Source organism: Falco biarmicus, chromosome 4, assembly GCF_023638135.1.
Source record: "Falco biarmicus isolate bFalBia1 chromosome 4, bFalBia1.pri, whole genome shotgun sequence".
NCBI classification, from domain to species: Eukaryota; Metazoa; Chordata; class Aves; order Falconiformes; family Falconidae; genus Falco; species Falco biarmicus.
Genome location: NC_079291.1, coordinates 68,761,242 through 68,780,681, shown reverse-complemented (window position 1 = coordinate 68,780,681; position 19,440 = coordinate 68,761,242). Strand labels below are relative to the sequence as shown.

The 19,440-nt window shown below is 66.6% G+C and overlaps 2 protein-coding genes across 4 annotated transcripts; both read left to right on the top strand.

The window, feature by feature from the left end:
- The first annotated feature begins 154 nt into the window (after nucleotides 1-154).
- Nucleotides 155-2,013, top strand: RPS15 (ribosomal protein S15). Its single transcript, XM_056334428.1, has 4 exons — nucleotides 155-272; nucleotides 587-672; nucleotides 876-1,110; nucleotides 1,849-2,013. The coding sequence occupies exons 1-4, from the start codon at nucleotides 270-272 to the stop codon at nucleotides 1,960-1,962; spliced, it is 438 nt and encodes a 145-aa protein (XP_056190403.1). The 5' UTR covers nucleotides 155-269; the 3' UTR covers nucleotides 1,963-2,013.
- A 2,018-nt stretch (nucleotides 2,014-4,031) lies between these two features.
- Nucleotides 4,032-19,409, top strand: APC2 (APC regulator of WNT signaling pathway 2). Of its 3 annotated transcripts, none has more exons than XM_056336919.1 (15): nucleotides 4,032-4,127; nucleotides 9,006-9,164; nucleotides 9,247-9,337; nucleotides 9,459-9,627; nucleotides 9,704-9,812; nucleotides 9,913-10,026; nucleotides 10,646-10,702; nucleotides 11,747-11,827; nucleotides 11,921-12,305; nucleotides 12,519-12,614; nucleotides 12,764-12,903; nucleotides 12,989-13,066; nucleotides 13,146-13,262; nucleotides 13,346-13,560; nucleotides 13,646-19,409. In XM_056336919.1, the coding sequence occupies exons 2-15, from the start codon at nucleotides 9,024-9,026 to the stop codon at nucleotides 19,098-19,100; spliced, it is 7,248 nt and encodes a 2,415-aa protein (XP_056192894.1). In that variant the 5' UTR covers nucleotides 4,032-4,127; nucleotides 9,006-9,023; the 3' UTR covers nucleotides 19,101-19,409. The 3 variants fall into 3 exon arrangements, with proteins under 3 accessions (XP_056192894.1, XP_056192892.1, XP_056192895.1); XM_056336917.1 differs by having other exon boundaries at nucleotides 10,646-10,723; XM_056336920.1 differs by lacking the exon at nucleotides 9,913-10,026 and having other exon boundaries at nucleotides 10,646-10,723.
- Nucleotides 19,410-19,440: the final 31 nt, after the last annotated feature.

Below are 19,440 nucleotides of genomic sequence, written 5' to 3'. Positions count from 1 at the left end.
GAAGGCGGGTCCCCGGGCAGAGCTGCTGGGGTGAGGGCCAGCCCCTCCAGCAGGACCCCAGCCCGAAGCAGCGAGTTCCAGCTCCCCACCATGAAACTCGATTCCCCCACTGCGCTGCGGGGCGCGGCCCCTTTAAGGGCAGTGAGGGCGGAAGCGCTGCCCGAGGCTGCAGGGGGCGGGGCTTCTCGCTACTTCCGCCCCATCGTCGCTCTCGCGAGATCCGCCTCTTCCGGCCCAAGCACGGTCCTTTCCGAGGAGACCCGGCCAAGATGGTGAGTGCGGGCGGCGGGGCCGGCGGCTCCCATCCGGCTCCATCCGCCGCGGCGGCGGCTGCCCGGGGCCGGGGGCGCTGCTGCCACCGCGGTCCGGCCCAGCCGCTTCCGTGGGGCCCGGGATCTGGCCTCCTCGGGGCCCTGCCGCGGCGATGGCCGCCCGGGCCGGGCTAGGCCGCACCGCGGCAGGAGTCGGGGCCCGCGGGCTGGGCCTGGCAGTGGAAAAGAGCGGTGGAGGGGGGGGGACGGGGACTCGGTGCCCGCGGCCTCCCCGGGGGTGGGCGGCGCTGACCCCCGCTCCTTCCCGGCTGCAGGCGGAGGTGGAGCAGAAGAAGAAACGAACCTTCCGGAAATTCACCTATAGGGGAGTGGACCTAGACCAGCTCCTCGACATGTCCTAGTAAGCGCTGCTTCTACGGGGGGGCGCGGGCCCGGCTCCCTTGGCCCCCTCCGGGGGCACACCGCGGCCCTGGCGGATCACCGGGGCTCTGGGAGCTTGCGCGGCGGTTCGAAGGCCCTGAGCGGGTAACGCAGCCAGCGCGGGGTCCCCGCGCAGCTCCCCCGGGCTGTGCTGCAGGCTCAGGCTCTCTCCGTCCCTTCCAGCGAGCAGCTGATGCAGCTGTACAGCGCCCGCCAGCGCCGGCGGCTCAACCGCGGGCTGCGCCGTAAGCAGCACTCCCTGCTGAAGCGCCTGCGGAAAGCCAAGAAGGAGGCGCCCCCCATGGAGAAGCCAGAGGTGGTGAAGACCCACTTGAGGGACATGATCATCCTCCCCGAGATGGTGGGCAGCATGGTGGGCGTCTACAACGGCAAAACGTTCAACCAGGTGGAGATCAAGGTGAGGCGACCTCCAGTGTCCTCACTGCTGGTCCGAGCTGACCATCCTGAGTGCGTCTGCGTTCACTTTTTTTAACACTTTGCGTGAAAAAACTCCTGCCCTGCGTTTGAGTGGGATGTTGAGACTCCTGCCTGGAGCAGAGCTGGCCTGGAGAGACACCTGAAAGCTCACATAAGTGTCAGGAGGCCTCACGGGGCTTCAGTGCATCTTTGAAATAATGAAATAATGTGGCTGTTGCCAGCTCAGGTGGGGCAGGGACACGCGCAGCCAGCACTCAGCCCTGGCGCCCTGCCCACCAGCACTGGTTTTGTGTGAAACAGATCCATGAGGTTTCCTTGGGACTGGAATAACCTGCGGGGTCGTGTAACCTGATATAGCTGGTGGGATTAAATGGCGTTTTCTGCTCGTAGCTGGCATTAAATCCAGCCCGAAAGCACACCAGAAAGGCTGGGGTGTCCTTCTCCCGGGAGGCACGGGGCTGGCTGGGGGCTCTTGAGGGGCAAGAGGGAGCCCTGCATCCCACTGACCCCCCTGGTTCCGTGTGAAGCCAGCAGCAGCCGTTGCCCACAAGCCCTGGGCACCACCAGAGGAGCCTGGGCACAGCAGTGGTGCCAGGACAGCCGGGGCTCCTGCCAGCGCAGGGCTGTGGGCTGTAACTGCCCCTGACCCTGCGTGGTGGATTGGGCTGTGCCCCCCACCTGGCTCACTGCCTCCAGCACAAGTCTCTTTCTCTTCCAGCCCGAAATGATTGGTCACTACCTGGGGGAATTCTCCATCACCTACAAGCCGGTGAAGCATGGCCGGCCTGGTATCGGAGCCACACACTCATCCAGGTTCATTCCTCTGAAGTAACCGAGCGCTGTGGGGAGCCTTTTCCACGTGTAAATAAAGAAAATTGTCCCAGCTGTGTCTCGCGGTTCACAGGGCTGTGGGCTTGCGGCGGGGTGGGCCAGGGCACAGCTGAGCAGTTCCTCATTCTGTCATGATCTCATATTTTCCTGAAGATTTCTGGGGGGGGGGTTTGGGTGCTCAGCACGTGTAGGAAATGCTTCAAGTGGGTGACTGGAATCCCTTGCCCATTGCTGCATGGGGGGAGCGGCGCTTCCATTGATTTAATTTTTTTGTGGTGTTTCAAGCACTGCTCAGCTCTCCCCAGGAAGCACGTGCTGCATGATGTACCATGGAAGTAAAGTGAATTGAGGGGTGGGTTCTGGGGGCTTTGGAACTGGCTGCCAAGGATGCAGAGATCCCAAAATTATTTTCTCATCTGAAATGTGGGATTCTAGTTTTAAATGTTTGGTGTCTGATGGGTCAGAGCAGTGGGGGATTGCTTGGCCTGAGGGAGGAAAGTTTTTCCATGGCTCCTGGGGAGAAGCTGCTCTTAAGGACAAAGTGGTGGACCCTGGCCAGATGATCCCGGCTGGATGGTCCAGTCTGTCCCAGCAGCTGCCCCAGGGCCTGGGCCAAGCCGGAGGAAACACTGCTGGGAGCTGTGGGGAGCGCCAAGGGGACAGGGACGGCGGTGTGAGGTATAGCCATGTCCCCAGCCCCTGGCCCGGTGAGGAGCGTTGGTATGGCCATGTGGCACGCAGCCGTCACTGTCCCTGCTGTTGCTGGCACACTTGGCTCTGCTTTCCCTCCCCAGTGGCCTCAGTGCGACAGCAGTGCTCACCCTGCCCAGCATGTCCCCAGTGCCACAGTGATGGGCACTGGCATGAGCTGTGCTGGGAAAACCTGCTAACCTTCAGGTGGGCAGTGACACAGGCGCGTGGCCAGAGGTGGTGACAAATGTGCCAGTGGCCTCATCCTGGTTTTACCGGGACTGAACAGCCGTGCCTTTGTCCTGCGAGGCCTTGGCATGAGGAACCACTGCGCTTGGCACTGGCACTGGGCACTGGCTGCATCTGCCCAGGGACAGCGGGGGCTGTGCCAGGGGCTCAGCGGCTGGCTTTGGCTCATCTCTGTCCCTGCAGTTGGCGGGTGACTTTGGCTCGTCCTTGTGGGGTCTTGGGGGCTGGCGCCAGCCCTTCCCACTGATGCTGGGGCCATTTGTCCTTTAGGGAAGGGCTCATGTCACCAGGCTCTGCATCCCTTTTGTTCAAGCAATGTCACCTTGACCATCCTCGGGCAGCTCCCGCTGGTCGGGGGGGGACGAGGCTGGGGTCCCTCCGTCAGGTCGAAGACAGATGCCCACCTCAGCCCTGTCCTGTGTCCCTGGGGAGCTGCTGGGAAGGCCGGGACACCTCAGCCAGGAGGTGGGTGACAGTGGCCTTGGAGTGTACGTGGCAAAGGTCACAGCTGGGGGGAGGGGGGGGAAGGTTTGGCCCCGGGATAGGGGTACAGGGCAGATCCTGCAGCCCCTGGTGCTTTGGGGGGACTGGAAAAGGGGGGAGGTGGGGCTGGAGAGCTGTGGGGCCTTCACCTCCCCCAGCCCTGCTACCAGCACGGGGGGTGCGTAAGGGCTCCATCTCCCCCAGCCCCAGTACCGGCCCAGGGGGCTCCATCTCCCCCAGCTCCGGTACCAGCCTGGGGGGGGCTCCATCTCCCCTGGTACTAGCCCAGGGGGGGCACGGGGGCTCCATCTCCCCCAGCCCCAGTACCGGCTCGGGGGGGCATGGGGGCTTCATCTCCCCCAGCCCCAGTACCGGCCCAGGGGGGTCCATCTCCCCCAGCTCCGGTACCAGCCTGGGGGGGCTCCATCTCCCCTGGTACCGGCCCAGGCGGGGCACGGGGGCTCCATCTCCCCCAGCACCAGTACTGGCCCGGGAGGCTCCATCTCCCCCAGCCCCGGTATCGGCCCGGGGGGGCTCGGGGGCTCCATCTCCCCTCGTACCGGCCCGGGGGGGCACAGGGGCTTCATCTCCCCCGGTACCGGCGCGGGGGCTCCCGCCCTCTGACGGCGGCGGCGCCGCTGGAAAATCCCGGCCGGGAGCCGGGGGGGGGCGGGGGCGGGATGCGGCTGCTCGGGGCCGCGCCTCGCCCAGCTCCGCTGCGCCGCCGCCGCTGCCGGGGATGAGGTACGGCCGCACCTGCCCCCTCCGGGCTCCCTCGGGCTCCCCCCTGCCCCCCCGAGCCCCCCGAGGGTCCCAGCGGCTCCGGCCGCTGCAGCCGCCTGGGATGGGGGGGACCGCGCCGGGTGGGGGGTGTCTGAGCGGAGGGGTGCGGGGGTCCCTCGCAGGTTGGGGGGGCTCTGGGTGCGCTGCTGGACTGCGGGGGGGGGGGTGGATGCGGTTGGGGGCGCCCCGATTTGCCTGTGCGTGTCCCCCCCGCGGGGGAGGATGCCCCCGGCCCTGGCTGCGCGGAACCTGCCGTCATGCGGCGGGCGCTGCTCCATCCCGGGGGTCGGGGGTGTCCGGGGGGGGCGCAGCATTTAGCTCCCATGTCCCGCCGGGACAAAGGCCGGACAATGCCGGGGATCCGCCGGGCTGGGGGGGGGGCAGCACAGACCTTCCATCCTCATCCCATCCCCACCCCACCCCCCATCTTGGGGACAGGGCGGGGGGGGCAGCTGTCCCCGCGGCTGGGGGTCCCCCGTTGGGGTGGCAGCATGGCCCCCACCCCGGCCCGATGGTCGCCCCCCCGCACAACCCCCTCCTCGGTGCAGGGCTGGTCCAAGAGGCTGGGGCTGGGTCCCCAACCCACAGCCCCAAACCCACCCCCCACCCTGCCCCCCCCAACCCGCCCCTCAACAATCTCGGCCTTTAAACCTCAAGCCCACCGCGGGGTAGGGGTTCCCATGGGTCCCAGTGTGGGGGCCCTGGGCAGGGCTGTCCCCAGCCCCCCCTGGGTGCGGGGTGCCAGGCACCAGTAGTGACATTCCTGCCCCCCAACCCCAGTGCCAGCTCTCATGGCATGGGGAAGGTTGGGGGGGGGGTTGGCCCCAGGGGTCCCTGCATGGGGGTATGTCTGCTGGGGTGTGGGTCACCCCACTGCCCCCCCCCCCCCCCGGACCCTGCCTGGGCTCCACATTTGTCCAAAGGCAGTGACGTGCGTGTGCACGCGTGTGCGTGCAGCATACGTGCGTGTGTGCACGCGTGTGGGGGAGCAGCTGCTGCACGGGGGCGTTGGGGGGGCCGTCGGTACTGCGGGGGGTCGGCTGCTGCACGTGGAGGGGGGAGCAGACCCCATGTGCCAGCATCCCTGTGTGTGCCCCCACGGATGACCCTACATGTGCCCCCATGTATGACCTTGGCATGTGCCGGTGCTGCCTGGGAGTCGGGGGGGTGGGGTGGAAGAGGGTCGTGTTTGCGGGGCCAGCCTGGTGCTCCCTGGGGTGGGTTTGCTGCGCTTGGGGGTCCCCAAGGCCACCACGTGCTGGCGGGTCGATCAGCGGGAGCTGGTGACAACACGCTGTTTGTTTAACGTCCCTGAGGGGCTCTGGGAGCCGCAGCCGGTCAGGGGGCTCAGATGTGGCTTCTGTCACAGGCGGCTGCGCTGGGCGGCTGCTGCAGTGCTGGGACCGTGGACCACCCCATCCCTGTCCCCATCCCTGTCCTCGGTCAGGTGGCAGGGAGCCGAGGGGTGCAGGGAGTGTGGGGCACACGGGGTGCAGTGCTCCACCGGCCCTGTCTCGCTCCGCCAGGCCCAGGGGGCTCCGGCCAAGGCGGCACCGTGCGGTGCGGTGCAGCATGGTGCAGAAGGCTGATGCAGCAGGTTGGCCAGTGCAGGGGAGGGCAGGGCAGTGCGGTGAGCGGTGTGTGCCATGGGCAGCGCCGTGCGGTGGGCAGCTTGGTGAGCGGTGGGCGCGGTGGGCAGCGTGGTGAGTGGTGTGGTGGGTGCAGTGAGCAGTGGGTGCAGTGGGCAGCATGGTGAGCAGGGGGTGCGATGGGCAGTGGGTGTGGTGGGCAGTGGGTGCAGTGGGCAGCATGGTGAGCAGTGGGTGCGGTGGGCAGTGGGTGCAGTGGGCAGCATGGTGAGCAGGGGGTGCGATGGGCAGTGGGTGCAGTGGGCAGCATGGTGAGCAGGCGGTGCGATGGGCAGTGGGTGTGGTGGGCAGTGGGTGCAGTGGGCAGCATGGTGAGCAGGGGGTGCGATGGGCAGTGGGTGCGGTGGGCAGCGCAGATGCTGCTTCTCCACCTGCTGCAGCATCACCTGCCCTGCCAGGACCTGGCTGGCTGGATCCAGGCCCCACCAGTGGCCTCAGCCAGTTCTGGGGTGCCCTGAGCAGGGAGGGGCAGCTGTTGGGTGTTGGGGTGCCAGGTCCCCAGGGCCCTGAGCCATTGCACCCCCCCGGGGCGTGCACACAGCAGCCCCAGCCCCCTCTGAGATGCCCACACCGCCCAGTCTCCAGCAGCCCATGGAGGGCCACCGGGTCCCATGGGACAGTGACCATCACAGTGCCAGAGCATGCAGGAGCATAGCTGCAGCCCTGGCCCCCCCTCCCTGATTCCCGCAGCCCTGGGCCCCCCCTTTCCCGTTGAGTCTAGACGCTTTGCAAATGCAGGTGCCGCCAGGCCAGCCCCTCCCTGCAGGCTGCAGAGCCCCAGCGCTGCTGTGCTTGGCTGTCCCTGCCCGGGGAGCCGGGGGTCCACAGCTCAGACCCCCACCCTGTCAACCCCCAGCCCCTCCCCCCCATGCTTCCCCAGGCAGGGCAGGAGAGTGGCAGGAGCCGGGGCAAGGCTGGTGGTGTGGGGTGCCCCGGTTTTGTGGCTGCACCAGCAGCCCCCCCGGAGCTGGGGGGGTCCCAGAGACTGGCCAGTATCCCACCAAGGGGCTGCAGCAGCCCCCAGGCTCTTCCAGCTGCTGTTTGGCTCAGTAGCATCCCACTCCCTGCAAACCAAAGCAGTCACCATGGAGGGGGGGGTCCCGGGGGGAGGGGGAACAGCTTTGTGCCTCAGTTTCCCCACGCCGTGCAATGGGGCTGGTGCCATGTCCTGCCTGGGGTGTCTGTAGCCGAATGTCCCAGCCTGTCCTGACCTGCTGCAGGATGACACAGCACCGGGGGGGGCTGGCCAGAGCACCCTGGCATCGTGCAGGGCGGGGGCACCCCATGGGCAGCTCCGGGGGAGGGGGCTCAAGCAGCACCCACCCCCAGTGGAGCCAGGTTGGAGCCCTGACTCTGAACAGTTCAGTCGGCGCTGAGAGGTTTGGGGTACGGGGGGGTGGGTTGGGAATGTCTTCCCCTGTAGCTGCAGGAGACCCCGACTTTTGTTCTCCCCCCACGGTGTCCCGCAGTGTTGAGCCCCCCCATGTTTGGTGGGTGCTGGGGAAGGGCCATGGACCCGCCTGCGCTGCCCCATCTGCTGTCACCGTAGCAATGGGATGCTGTGCTCAGCCCACATCCTGCATCCCTTATCTAGCATCCGTCCTCCTGCATCCCTCATCCCACATCCATCCTCCTGCATCCTGCATCTCTCATCCTACATCCCTCATCCCTCCTCCTGCATCCCACATCCCACATTCCTCATTCCTCATCCCACATCTCTCCTCCTGCATCCTGCATCCCTCCTCCTGTATCCCGCATCTGTCATCCTCATCCCGCATCCATCCCCCTGCATCCCTCACCCATCCTCCCACATCCTCCCTCCTGCATCCCTCATTGTCCACCCTGCATCCCAGATCCGCAGCCTGCATCCTGATCCGGCAGCCCCCATCCCAACCCCCCCCAGCCCTTCCACCACCTCCCACCCCTTGCACCCCAGCCCCATGCCCACCCCTCCTGAGTATTATTTCTCTCCTGGGGGGGTTATTTGCTGCCTTGGCAGCGGTGAGAAGCGAATTCGTGAGGTCTTTGTCTCCCTCCAGAAGCGTGGCTGGCCCCAGCATGGGGAGGGGGAGGCACACCCCGCAGCAGCACCCAAAGTGGGGGGGTCCCCAAGCCGATGTGGGGTGCAGGGACAAGGGAGCGGTTTAGGGTGGGAGCCGGGATGGCTCCTGGGGTGGGAAGAACATCGGTGGGGCCTTGGGGAGGGGGCTGGGTCCCACCGCTGCCTTGGGGCTGAGGGGGGACGGAGCCCCCTCAAAGGTGTCCCAGGGTGTTGGCGAGCTGCCGCAGGGAGGCTTTGGGGGGGGCAGGGACACTGACAGCGCCAGGGATCGATCCTGCCACTGCCCCGGGCAGCCGCTGTCCCTGACCCTGCTGCAGCAGGGGGGCATGGGTCCCATCCTGCCCCAGCACCGCGGGCGATGTGGGGAAGGGTGAGCAGGTGGCTGCAGTGGGGTAAGGGGAGAAGGGGACCCCCTCCCCTCTCCACTGTGCACCCCCCCCCATGTGTGCACACCCCTTGCACGCACACTCGTGCACACACGTGGCACTGACGAAGGCGACGTGGGGCCGTTGTGCTCTCACCCACCAGCCTGGCCCACGGGGGTGGTGACGAGGGGTCCCTGTCCCCCCCCCCCATTGCCCAAGTGTGCTGGTGCCGCATGTGCCCCCCCGGCAGGTGCGAGGGGTGGCCATGGGCACTGCGGCAAGGAGGAGGTTTGGGGAGCTGGGGCTGGCTGGGGGGGGGACAGGGGGGCTGGGGGTGTGTGGAGGGCAGAGTGGGGCTGGGGGTGCTGCGGGGGGGGATGGGGCTGGCCTTGCTGGTGGGGGGGAGCGAAGCGGGAGATGGTTCTGAGAAGGAGAAGACAAAAGAGAGACAAAGGGGGAAGGGAGCGGAGGGCTGAGCTGCTGCAGAGGATGGAAATCAGGCAGGGGCTGGCAGGGGGCTGGGGGGGCCGGGGCTGCCTGCCTGTGGGGCGATGGGGCCGGGCACCCTCCTTGTGCCTCCTTGTGCCTCCTGGGAGGCTCTGGGGGGGCACCAGCTCTTGCCAGGGCAGCCTGCCTCCTCCCTGGGTGTGCGGGGGTGTGCGGGTGGTGGGGGTCCCCTGGGCTGCATTGTGGGGTGCTGAGGGGGGCTCGCGAGAGTGCTGTGGGGCACCTTGGGGTGCTGCCCACCTGTACCCCCACCCAGGCGCTGGAGGAGGTGAAGATGTCTGGCTCCATCGCCTCGTACGACCAGCTGGTGCGGCAGGTGGAGGCACTGAAGAAGGAGAACAGCCACCTCCGGCGGGAGCTGGAGGACAACTCCAACCACCTCTCCAAGCTGGAGAATGAGACCTCGGACATGAAGGTGAGAACAAGCCCCGGGAGGGCGGGGGGGTAGGGGGCACACTGACCCCACACCTTTCCTGACGGCTCCATCCCTGTTTTAGGAGGTCCTGAAGCACCTCCAGGGCAAGCTGGAGCAGGAGGCACGGGTCATGGTGTCCTCGGGGCAAACGGAGGTCCTGGACCAGCTGAAAGGTGGGTGCCCGGGCAGGGTGGGGAGGAGGGGGTGTCCCCACTAAGGTGGGTGCCCAAGCAGGGTGGGGAGGAGGGGGGGTCCCCACTAAGCCCACTCTCATGCCACTGTCCCCATCCCCAGCCCTGCAGATGGACATCACCAGCCTCTACAACCTCAAATTCCCGGCGGAGGTGGCCTGCGCTGGGCGCAGTGACAAGGACAGCCTGCTGCCACCCGTGTCCCACCGGGATGGCACTGGGGACCTGGGCAGAGCCACCCTCCGGATGCTGGAGGAGCTCGACCGGGAGAGGTGATGGCTGTGGGGGGGATGCATGGGGCCGGGAGGGTCGGGGGCTGCGCTGACGGGGCTCCCCCCGCCTCCCCAGGTGCTTTCTGCTGGGGGAGATTGAGAAGGAGGAGAAGGAGAAGGTGTGGTACTACGCGCAGCTGCAGAGCCTGGCCACGCGCCTGGACGAGCTGCCGCACGTGGAGACGGTGAGTGGGGGGCAGCCCAGCACCCCCCTGCCCAGGCCTCGGGGTGCAGGCAGGACCCTGCCCGCCTCATGCTGCCCCCTCCCCCCCCGGCCCCCCTCAGTTCTCCATGCAGATGGATCTGATCCGGCAGCAGCTGCAGTTCGAGGCCCAGCACATCCGCTCGCTGATGGAGGAGCGCTTCGGCACGGCGGATGAGATGGTGCAGCGGGCGCAGGTCAGGGTGGGGGAGCCATCCCTCCCCTTCCTCCCGTCGTGCACCCCGGGGGGACTCCCGCTGCCCCATCCCAACCGGCTCAACCCCACACGCCCTTGCACCCAGCTCCATGCAGCCTCACACCCAGCTCTGTGCACCCAGTCCCATGCACCCTCGTGCTCAGCACCATGCAACCTTGCACCAAGGGCTGTGCAACTGTGCACGGAGGGCTGTGCACGCTCACAGCCAGCTCTTCGCACTCTCACACCCAGCTCCTTGTGTCTGTCCATCACATGCAGCTCCTTGCACCCTCGCACGCTTGCAGCAGCTCCTTGCAGCCTTGCACCAGCTTCTTGTGTCCATCCCATGCAGCTCCTTGCAGCCTTGCACACTTGCACCAACTCATGTCCATCACACGCAGCTCCTTGCACGCTCACAGCCTTGCACCAGCTCCTTGCACCCAGCTCCATGCAACGCTTATGCACCCACCCCCAGCCCCACGCACCCTGGTGCATTGCCCCCGGCTGCCCCAGCCCCGTGCACCCTCATGCCTGGCTCTGGGGGTGCTGGGGGTCCTGGGGAGGTGGGGGGGTGTGTCCCAGCCCCCAGCCCTCATGGACACCTGCTTTTCCCCCCCCAGATCCGGGCATCCCGGCTGGAGCAGATCGACAAAGAGCTGATGGAGGCGCAGGACAAGGTGCAGCAGCCGGAGCCGCAGGTAGCAGGGATGGGGCCAGGGGCCACCACCGGGCCCTGCCCCCAGCCCCCACGGAGCGCTGGAGCCTGGGGAGGGCGGCGGGGCCAGGCCAGCCCCCCGCATGGTCCCCGCGCTGTCCCCATCTCTCGCCGGCGGCACAGCCAGGGCTTTGTGTGGCTCGGGCACCGTGAAATGGGCAGTTGCCATGGAGACGAGAAGTAGGCCATGGAGCGCAGCGGGCGGGCGGGCGATGGTGGCTCTGCAGCATCTGCCAGAGCCGCCGGGGCGGCCACCCCACTATTGCCACGGCACTGCCAGCATCTCTGGGCCCTCCATAATCCCATGGCTGCTCCATTGTCCCCAGCTGCTCCATCATCCTCAGCCCCTCCATCACCCATGGCCCCTCCGTCATCCTCAGCCCCTCCATCACCCACGGCCCCTCCGTCATCCTCAGCCCCTCCATCACCCACGGCCCCTCCATCACCCACAGCCCCTCCATCACCCACAGCCCCTCCATCACCCCCAGCCCTCCATCATCCCCAGCCTCTCCATCACCCACAGCCCTCCATCACTCATAGCCCCTTCATCAATACCAGCTCTCCATCACCCACGGCTCCTCAATCACTCCCAGCCCTCCATCACCCACAGCCCCTCCGTCACCCACGGCTCCTCCATCACCTCCAGCCCTCCATCACCCCCAGCTCCCTCATCACCCCAGCCTCCCCACATCCCCTCCGATGCCAACCCATGCAAACAGCTCCGTGGGCTCAGCTGTAGCACACTCCATGCTGCCTGCCCCACTCGCCTCACCCACACTCTTCCTTTCCTGAGCCTACTGCTGTGGCAGCACCACCCCCACCCCCCGGTGCCAATCAGCCCCGATCCCAGCTTAAAATACAGCCCTGGCATTGATGAAAGCAACAATTGCAACAGCTGCCAAACTGAGTGGCACCAGTGGGTTCCTGAAATGCCGGGAGGGGGCTGGGCACTGGGACGAGGGTGGATGCATTGCAACCTGCCCCTCATCTGCCCCCTCCTCTGCAGCTTTGTGGGAAGGCACTGGGCATGGAGGGGGATGGCAGCCTGGACCCCCCAACCCACCCCGAGGAGGGGGGCAGCAGCAAGGTGAGGGGCAGCCGTGCCAGAGCCTGTCTGGGGTGGCAGGGGTTTGGGGGGGGTGGGGGTGGCTGTGTGTAACCCTGAGTCCCCCTCCTGCAGGTGGAGGTGGTCTTCTGGCTCCTGTCCATGCTGGCCACACGTGACAAAGACGACATGTCCCGCACACTGCTGGCCATGTCCAGCTCGCAGGAGAGCTGCTTGGCCATGCGCAAGTCAGGCTGCCTGCCCCTGCTCATCCAGATCCTGCACGACTCAGACGGCGAGCCGGGCCCCCCCGAGAGCCCCACTGGCGCCAAGGACGCCCGCATGCGTGCCAACGCCGCCCTCCACAACATCGTCTTCTCCCAGCCTGACGAGGGCCAGGCCAAGAAGGAGATGCGGGTGCTGCACGTGCTGGAGCAGATCCGCTCCTACTCGGAGACCTGCTGGGACTGGCTGCAGATGCAGAGCAGGGATGGAGAAAAAGACCCCGAGGGCAGCGCGGGTACGGGGGCAAGTGGGGTGCCAGCCCATGCGTACACCCGTGCGTGGCTGCCATTGGACCTGATCTCAAAGGTCTTTTCTGACCCTTTTCCAACCTACATGGTTCTATTGGCAGTGCACGCGGCTGTGAGCATCCGCATGTGCTAGAGGTGGGGGGCAATAGGGGAGACTGTCGGTGCTGGACCCTGGGGCTGACCCCCCCTTCTCCCCACAGTGCCAGTGCCCATCGAGCCCCAGATCTGCCAGGCCACCTGTGCCATCATGAAGCTCTCCTTCGATGAGGAGTACCGGCGGGCCATGAACGAGCTGGGTGAGCACCGGGCTGGGGGCTCCATCCCTTTGGCTCCGCAGCCATCCCTGCCCACCCTCCTCCTGGTGCTGCAGCAGCAGTGCTGGGGAGGGTGTGCCGGGGGTGGGGGGGTATCCCTTTCCCAAGTGACCCCCCATCCTGCCCCACAGGTGGGCTGCAGGCAGTGGCCGAGCTGCTGCAGGTGGACTACGAGATGCACAAGATGACAAGCGACCCCCTCAATTTGGCACTGCGGCGCTACGCGGGGATGGCTCTCACCAACCTCACCTTCGGCGATGTGGTCAACAAGGTTGGGGGGGACGGCAGAGAGGGGGGTGTAGCAGCACCAAGCAGGGGTCACGGCATCACCCTCACCATCCTCATCCTCCCCACAGGCAACGCTGTGCTCCCGCCGGGGCTGCATGAAGGCCATCGTGGCTCAGCTGGGCTCCGACAGTGAGGAGCTGCACCAGGTTGGTGCTGGCAGTGTGGGGGGCTCCCCCGGGAAAGTGGATGGTCCCCACACACACCCACCCCGCTCTGCCCTCCCAGGTGGTCTCCAGCATCCTGAGGAACCTCTCCTGGAGAGCTGACATCAACAGCAAGAAGGTGCTGCGTGAGGTGGGCAGCGTGACTGGGCTGACACGGTGCGCGCTGCACGCTGGCAAGGTGAGCACCGGAGCGGGTGGCAGCAGGTGCCAGGGCAGCCGGACGGGGGGTGATGGGTGCGTATGTGTGTGTCCCCGGGACAGGAGTCCACGTTGAAGAGCGTCCTGAGCGCGCTGTGGAACCTGTCCGCGCACAGCACAGAGAACAAAGCTGCCATCTGCGGGGTGGAGGGAGCCCTGGGCTTCCTGGTGAGCACCCTCACCTACAAGTGCCAGAGCAACTCGCTGGCCATCATCGAGAGCGGCGGTGGCATCCTCAGGAATGTCTCCAGCCTCATCGCCACGCGGGAGGACTACAGGTGAGGGTTGCTATGGGGTGGGGACGGTGGCGTGGAGGGGGGTCAGGGACCGTCCTGATGGCCAGGTATCCCCCCCATCCTGCAGGCAGGTACTCCGGGACCACAACTGCCTGCAGACGCTGCTGCAGCACCTGCGCTCGCACAGCCTCACCATCGTCAGCAATGCCTGTGGCACCCTGTGGAACCTGTCTGCCCGTAGCCCCCATGACCAGGAGCTGCTCTGGGACCTGGGGGCGGTCAGCATGCTGCGCAACCTCATCCACTCCAAGCACAAGATGATCGCCATGGGCAGTGCGGCTGCGCTCCGCAACCTCCTCACCAACCGGCCCCCCAAGTACAAGGACACGGCCGTCGTCTCGCCAGGTTCCTGCATGCCCTCGCTCTACATGCGCAAGCAGAAGGCGCTGGAGGCTGAGCTGGATGCCAAGCACTTGGCCGAGACCTTCGACACCATGGAGAAGCAGAGCCTGAAAAGCCAGAGCGTGAAGAAGCCGACGCGGCACATGGAGAGCCTGGTGAAGGACTACGCCTCTGACTCTGGCTGCTTCGATGATGATGAGGTGCCCAACATCTCCACCGGTGTGGAGACGGCCAGTGCCTCTGTCCTCTCCATGTTCCTCAACTCCTCCTTCCTCCAGGGGCAGGCGCTGCCCCGGGCGCTGGCGCAGAGGCGATGCCCGGAGCCAGAGAAGGACGGCAGCGGCAAGCCGGCGGAGCCCAAGAAGCCGGCGCTGCCGGAGGATGACGTCTCACTGGCTGCTGAGAAGTTGGCCAACAAGATCTCCAGCACGGTGGCCAAGATCGACAAGCTGGTGGAGGACATCTCTACCATGCACACGTCCTCAGATGACAGCTTCAGCCTCAGCTCGGAGGACCACTGCCTGGACTGGCAGTACGGCCCCGAGGAGGTGCACGAGGCACGCGCCCAGTCCTGCTCACCGTGCCGCCTCTCGGACACCAGTGGCTTTGCCAAGCGGGAGAGCCTGAGCCGGGCACACACGCTGCTGCGGCTGAAGACCGCCTACACCAGCCTGTCCAATGACAGCCTCAACAGCGGCAGCACCAGCGATGGCTACTGCACCAAGGAGCACATGAAGCCCTGCACCAGGGCCGCCTTCCTCGACTATCGGGACGAGCTGCAGCGGTACCAGAAGCGGCCCAGCCGGCTCGACCTCAAGAGCATCCTGGGTGGCAAGCCAGAGCGGGTCGAACCCCCCACGCTCAAGGGCAGAGACCCGGCTGAGCCGGACAAGCTGGAGCAGCGAGACCTGCCCGAACGGGCCAAGAAGACGGTGACATTCCCCAGCCCCAGGGCACTGGAGAAGGAGCCTGAGTGGAAGAAGGAGGCGGGCAGCAAGCTCTGCCCTGACCCCCAGGTCCACACCATCAAACTCTCCCCGTCCTACCAGCACGTCCCCCTGCTCGAGACCCTGGCCAAGAGTGGCGCGGCTGCCAGCGCCGGCCACCACCCCTCCCTCCTGGGCAGAAAGCAAGCCTGGCTCCCCCCGGCGCTGCTGCAGACGGCTGAGACCTTGAGCAAGATCCCAGAGAAACTGCCTGCCCACCCGCCAGCCACAGTGGAGCAGGAGTCGGTGCAGAAGTACTCAGTGGAGGACACCCCAATCTGCTTCTCCCGGTGCAGCTCCCTCTCCTCTCTCTCCTCGGCAGACAACGTGCTGGATGGGCAGAGCCACAGTGAGAACGACCTGGACAGTGACTCCTCCCTGGAGATCCTGGAGATGGAGGAAGGCGATGTGGAAGGTGAGGATGGGAGGCAGGAGAAGGAGAAGGCAGGGGATGCAGATCCGGTCACACTGGTGGGGATTTCCCAGCCCATCTCCATCCCCTTCCCGAAGCGCGACAAGATCTTCCTGCGCGAGTCATCACCATCGCGCCAGGAGGACCTCACGCCCTCCAGCTCCTCGGAGAACTACATCCAGGAGACGCCACTGGTGATGAGCCGCTGCAGCTCCGTCAGCTCCCTGGGCAGCTTTGAGAGCCCCTCCATCGCCAGCTCCATCCAGAGCGACCCTTGCAGTGAGATGATCAGCGGTACCATCAGTCCCAGCGAGCTGCCTGACAGCCCTGGGCAGACAATGCCGCCCAGCCGCAGCAAAACGCCCCTGTTCGAGCTGGGCTGCCAACCAGAGAAGGAGACCAGCCAGTTCAACATCCAGTGGGAGAATAACGTCAAGAAGTTCATGGAGATCACCGACTTCAAGGAACGCTTCCAGCTGCCCCAGGACCTGGACTCCATGGTCTATTTCACAGTGGAGAAACCCAACGAGAACTTCTCCTGTGCCTCCAGCCTGAGCGCCCTGCCCCTCCATGAGCACTATGTGCAGAAGGACGTGGAGCTCAAGCTGATGCCCACCTTCCCGGAGAAGAACAATCTGAATTTCGTGGCTCATGAGAAGCGGGAGGAGCGGCTGGAGGAGCGGTACCTGGAGGGGAGCCGGAAGCGAGCCGAGCGCCCCGAGCCCCCATCTGATGACGACATCGAGATCCTGAAGGAGTGCATCAGCTCCGCCATGCCCTCCCGCTTCCGCAAGGTGAAAACCTCCCTGCTCTCTGGCCAGGTCCTGCACCCCCAGACGAAGAAGCCGGTGCACGTCCCTGTCTACATGCTGGTGCCAGCCCACACGCACCCCAGCGTCCCCAAGCACCTTCGCGCCACCGCCCGCGACCTCTTCAAGGACGATGACTCCTTTACCGACTCAGCCGACGGGACCCCCGTCAACTTCTCCAGCGCCGCCTCACTGAGCGATGAGACCCTGCGCTACCCGGCTGCCGAGGAGGCTGAGCGCCCCCGCAGCCCGGGGATGGGGCACCCGGCAGGGGTCCTGCCTGAGGGGCACCGTGAGGTGGGCAGCACCAGCACTGTCACGGCCAGGAGAGCCGCCTCCGGCAGCTCAGCACCCGCCCGGCTGAGCTCAGCCTGCAAGGGAAAAGCTGGATCGAGCCGTGGGCAAGGTGGGGAGGGCAAGTGGGGCCAGAACCTGCCGAAGAGCGGAGCCAGCCTGGAGCTGGAGGTGGGGAGGAGCAGTGGTCCCCCCGGGAGGAAGGATGCTCCCCGGGAGGATGGGGTGGCCTTCCAGTCACTGTGCCACACCACGCCAACGGAGGAAGCTGTGTACTGCTTCTACGAGCAGGACTCGGACGAGCTGCCTGAGGTGGGCAGGGAGGTGTCCCAGCCCGGCCGGGCGCCCAGGCAGGAGCGCTGGGGCGGCTCCATTCCCCGGAGGGAGCCTGAGCCCGGTCCCCAGCCAGCCAAGGTGAAGCCACAGAACAACCTCATCGCTGACGAGACACCACCATGCTACTCTCTCAGCTCCTCCATGAGCTCCCTGAGTGATGCCAACCTCTCTGACGGAGAGGAGCGGGGCCAGCCCTGTGTCAAAGCCCCCCGGCTGTGGTCAGCCACAGCAGCCGGGCAGGCCCAGGGGGGCTCCCCCAGCTCCCCCAGCCTCAATTCGGAGGATGACCTGCTGCAGAAGTGCATTGGCTCAGCCATGCCCAAGCGCCGGCGGCCCTCAGCTCGCCGGAGGATGGTGGAGCGCAAGCAGAAGCCACTGGGCACTGGCGGGAGGGAGCGGAAGGGGGAGGGGAGGCATCGCCCTGCTGAGGACGTCGGCTCTGACCGGGGCTCGGACCTGGACAGTGTGGAGTGGCAAGCCATCCAGGAGGGTGCCAACTCCATTGTCACCTGGCTGCACCAGGCTGCTGCCTCCCTCTCGCGGGAGCCTTCCTCCGAGTCCGACTCCATCCTCTCCTTCATGTCGGGGCTCTCGGTTGGGTCCACCCTGCAGCTCTCCCTGGGCAGGCAGGAGAAGAAACGGGCCGGCAGCGCGGCCAGCCGGGATGCGGCAAGGAGGGAGCACAGCAAGAGCCGCCCAGAGAAGAAGGACGCGCCGGGTGCCCGTCCCACCAGCCGCGGTGGCACCAGGGTAGAGCGCAGCCCAGCACCCACCAAGCCAGTCCCCAACCTGCCTGTGGTCTTCCGTGGCAGGACTGTCATCTACATGCCCAGCCTGGCCAAGGACACCCCCAGCCCGCGGGCCACCCCGAAGAAAAGCCCCATGGCGAAGCCCGAGGCACCACCAGCCAAGAACCTCTCGCTGAGCCAGCAGCGCTCGCGGAGCCTGCACCGGCTGGGCAAGCCCCCCGAAACCAGTGACTTGGCACTGCCCAAGAGGAGCACCACGCCGCCCGCCCGCATTGGCAAGAGACCCCCCTCCTCAGGCTCCTCCCGCACCTCCACCCCCTCCCAGCACGCCCCTAAGAAGCTGCCGTCACCCTCCCAGCTCGCCAAACAGGGTCCCCCAGCCGCAGGCAAGGTGGGCGGCTCGTCGTCCCCACAGGGAGCCCCAGCCAAAGTGCCGGCCCCCAAGTCCCCAGCCCCCAAGCAGTCCAAGACACAGAAGTCACCCGTCCGCATCCCCTTCATGCAGAAGCCCAGCAGGAAGGTGCTGCCGGGCCGGGGGGCCATGCCAGTGCTGGAGGAGCAGGCAGATGGTGGCAAGGCACGGGGCGCGGGGCCGGGAGGTCCAGGGGGCAGCCGGCTCAACCTGGTGCGGATGTCATCTACCCGTTCCAGTGGGAGCGACTCGGACCGCTCCGGCTTCTTGCGCCAGCTCACCTTCATCAAAGAATCCTCCAGCCTGCTGCTGCGGCACCGCACCGAGCTCTCCATGGCGCAGCCGGACGCCTCGCTGCCTCGCCGTGCCTCCCCACAGCGCAGCCGTGCTGTCCTCCCAGCCGTCTTCCTCTGCTCCTCCCGCTGTGAGGAGCTGAAGGCGGCCAAGCCGGGGTCCCCCAGCCCACGGCCCCTTGTCCCCAGAGCCCAGCCCGGCGGCAAAGTCCCCACTGGGGTCAAGCCACCGCGGAGGACCAGCTCCGAGAGCCCATCCCGGCTGCCGGTGAAGACCAGCATCCCCATGCCCGAGCCCTTCAAGAGGTACTCATCTTCGCCCAACATCAGCATGGCACGGAGGACAGGCAGCCCTTCCTCCGTCCTCTCTGCCCACTCCGAGGCGTCGGCACAGCGTCGGCAGACTGAGGCAGTAGCTGGCGGGCAGCCGGCAAAGCCACCGGTGGTGGTGATGAAGGGCACTTGGCGGAGGATTCGGGATGAAGACATCCCCCACATCCTTAAGAGCACGCTGCCCTCCTCTGCCCTGCCGCTGGCAGGTGCCGGTGAGGAGGAGAACCCCAGCACCCCCAGCCCCAGGAAGACGAGCGATGCCGTGGTGCAGACCGAGGACTTCTCCACCACCAAGACCAACTCCAGCACTTCTCCCACACTGGAGACACGCGAGGGGCCCCCACACAGCCGTGCCACCTGCAATGGTGAAGCTCTGGCCCCCACCAAGGCCGCCTTGCCCATCTCCTTCGGCCACGAGGCGCCCGCTGGGACCTTCCCCGCCAGCCGACATGGCTCCCCGAGCAGAGCTGCCCGTGTCACCCCCTTCAACTACGTCCCCAGCCCCATGGCAGTGACAGTGGTGGCCGACAAGGCGGTGGAGAAAATCCAAGCTTGAGCAGCTGCCGCAGAGGAAACGCTGGCAAGGGTCCCGTGACACCCCTTGCCCCGCAGGAGCTAGCCAGGACTGTGCTGGGGGCGGACAGCGATGTGGGACAGCGGGGGACTGGCGAGTCACCCCAACCCGCTGCCTGCCCCAGCTGGGGTCTTGCTGTGCCGGAGCATTGCAGTTCCCAGTGCAGAGGACTGGGCAGAGCTGGGGGGACACGCTGGGCACTGGGGCCAGGGCTGATACCCCAACCTGGGGTCTCGGTGGCCACCTCCTCCTGCTGATGGTCATCCCGGGACAAGCCCAGGTGGGGGCCATGTTCCCATGTCCCCCCATCCTGCTCATCTGC

Coding starts and splice junctions, on each gene's coding strand:
- RPS15 (XM_056334428.1), top strand. Junction 673..875: donor CAGCTCCTCGACATGTCCTA/GTAAGCGCTGCT, acceptor CGTCCCTTCCAG/CGAGCAGCTGATGCAGCTGT. Junction 1,111..1,848: donor TCAACCAGGTGGAGATCAAG/GTGAGGCGACCT, acceptor TTTCTCTTCCAG/CCCGAAATGATTGGTCACTA.
- APC2 (XM_056336917.1), top strand. CDS start 9,024: ATGTCTGGCTCCATCGCCTCGTACGACCAGCTGGTGCGGCAGGTGGAG. Junction 9,338..9,458: donor GGTCCTGGACCAGCTGAAAG/GTGGGTGCCCGG, acceptor CCCCATCCCCAG/CCCTGCAGATGGACATCACC. Junction 9,813..9,912: donor AGCTGCCGCACGTGGAGACG/GTGAGTGGGGGG, acceptor GGCCCCCCTCAG/TTCTCCATGCAGATGGATCT.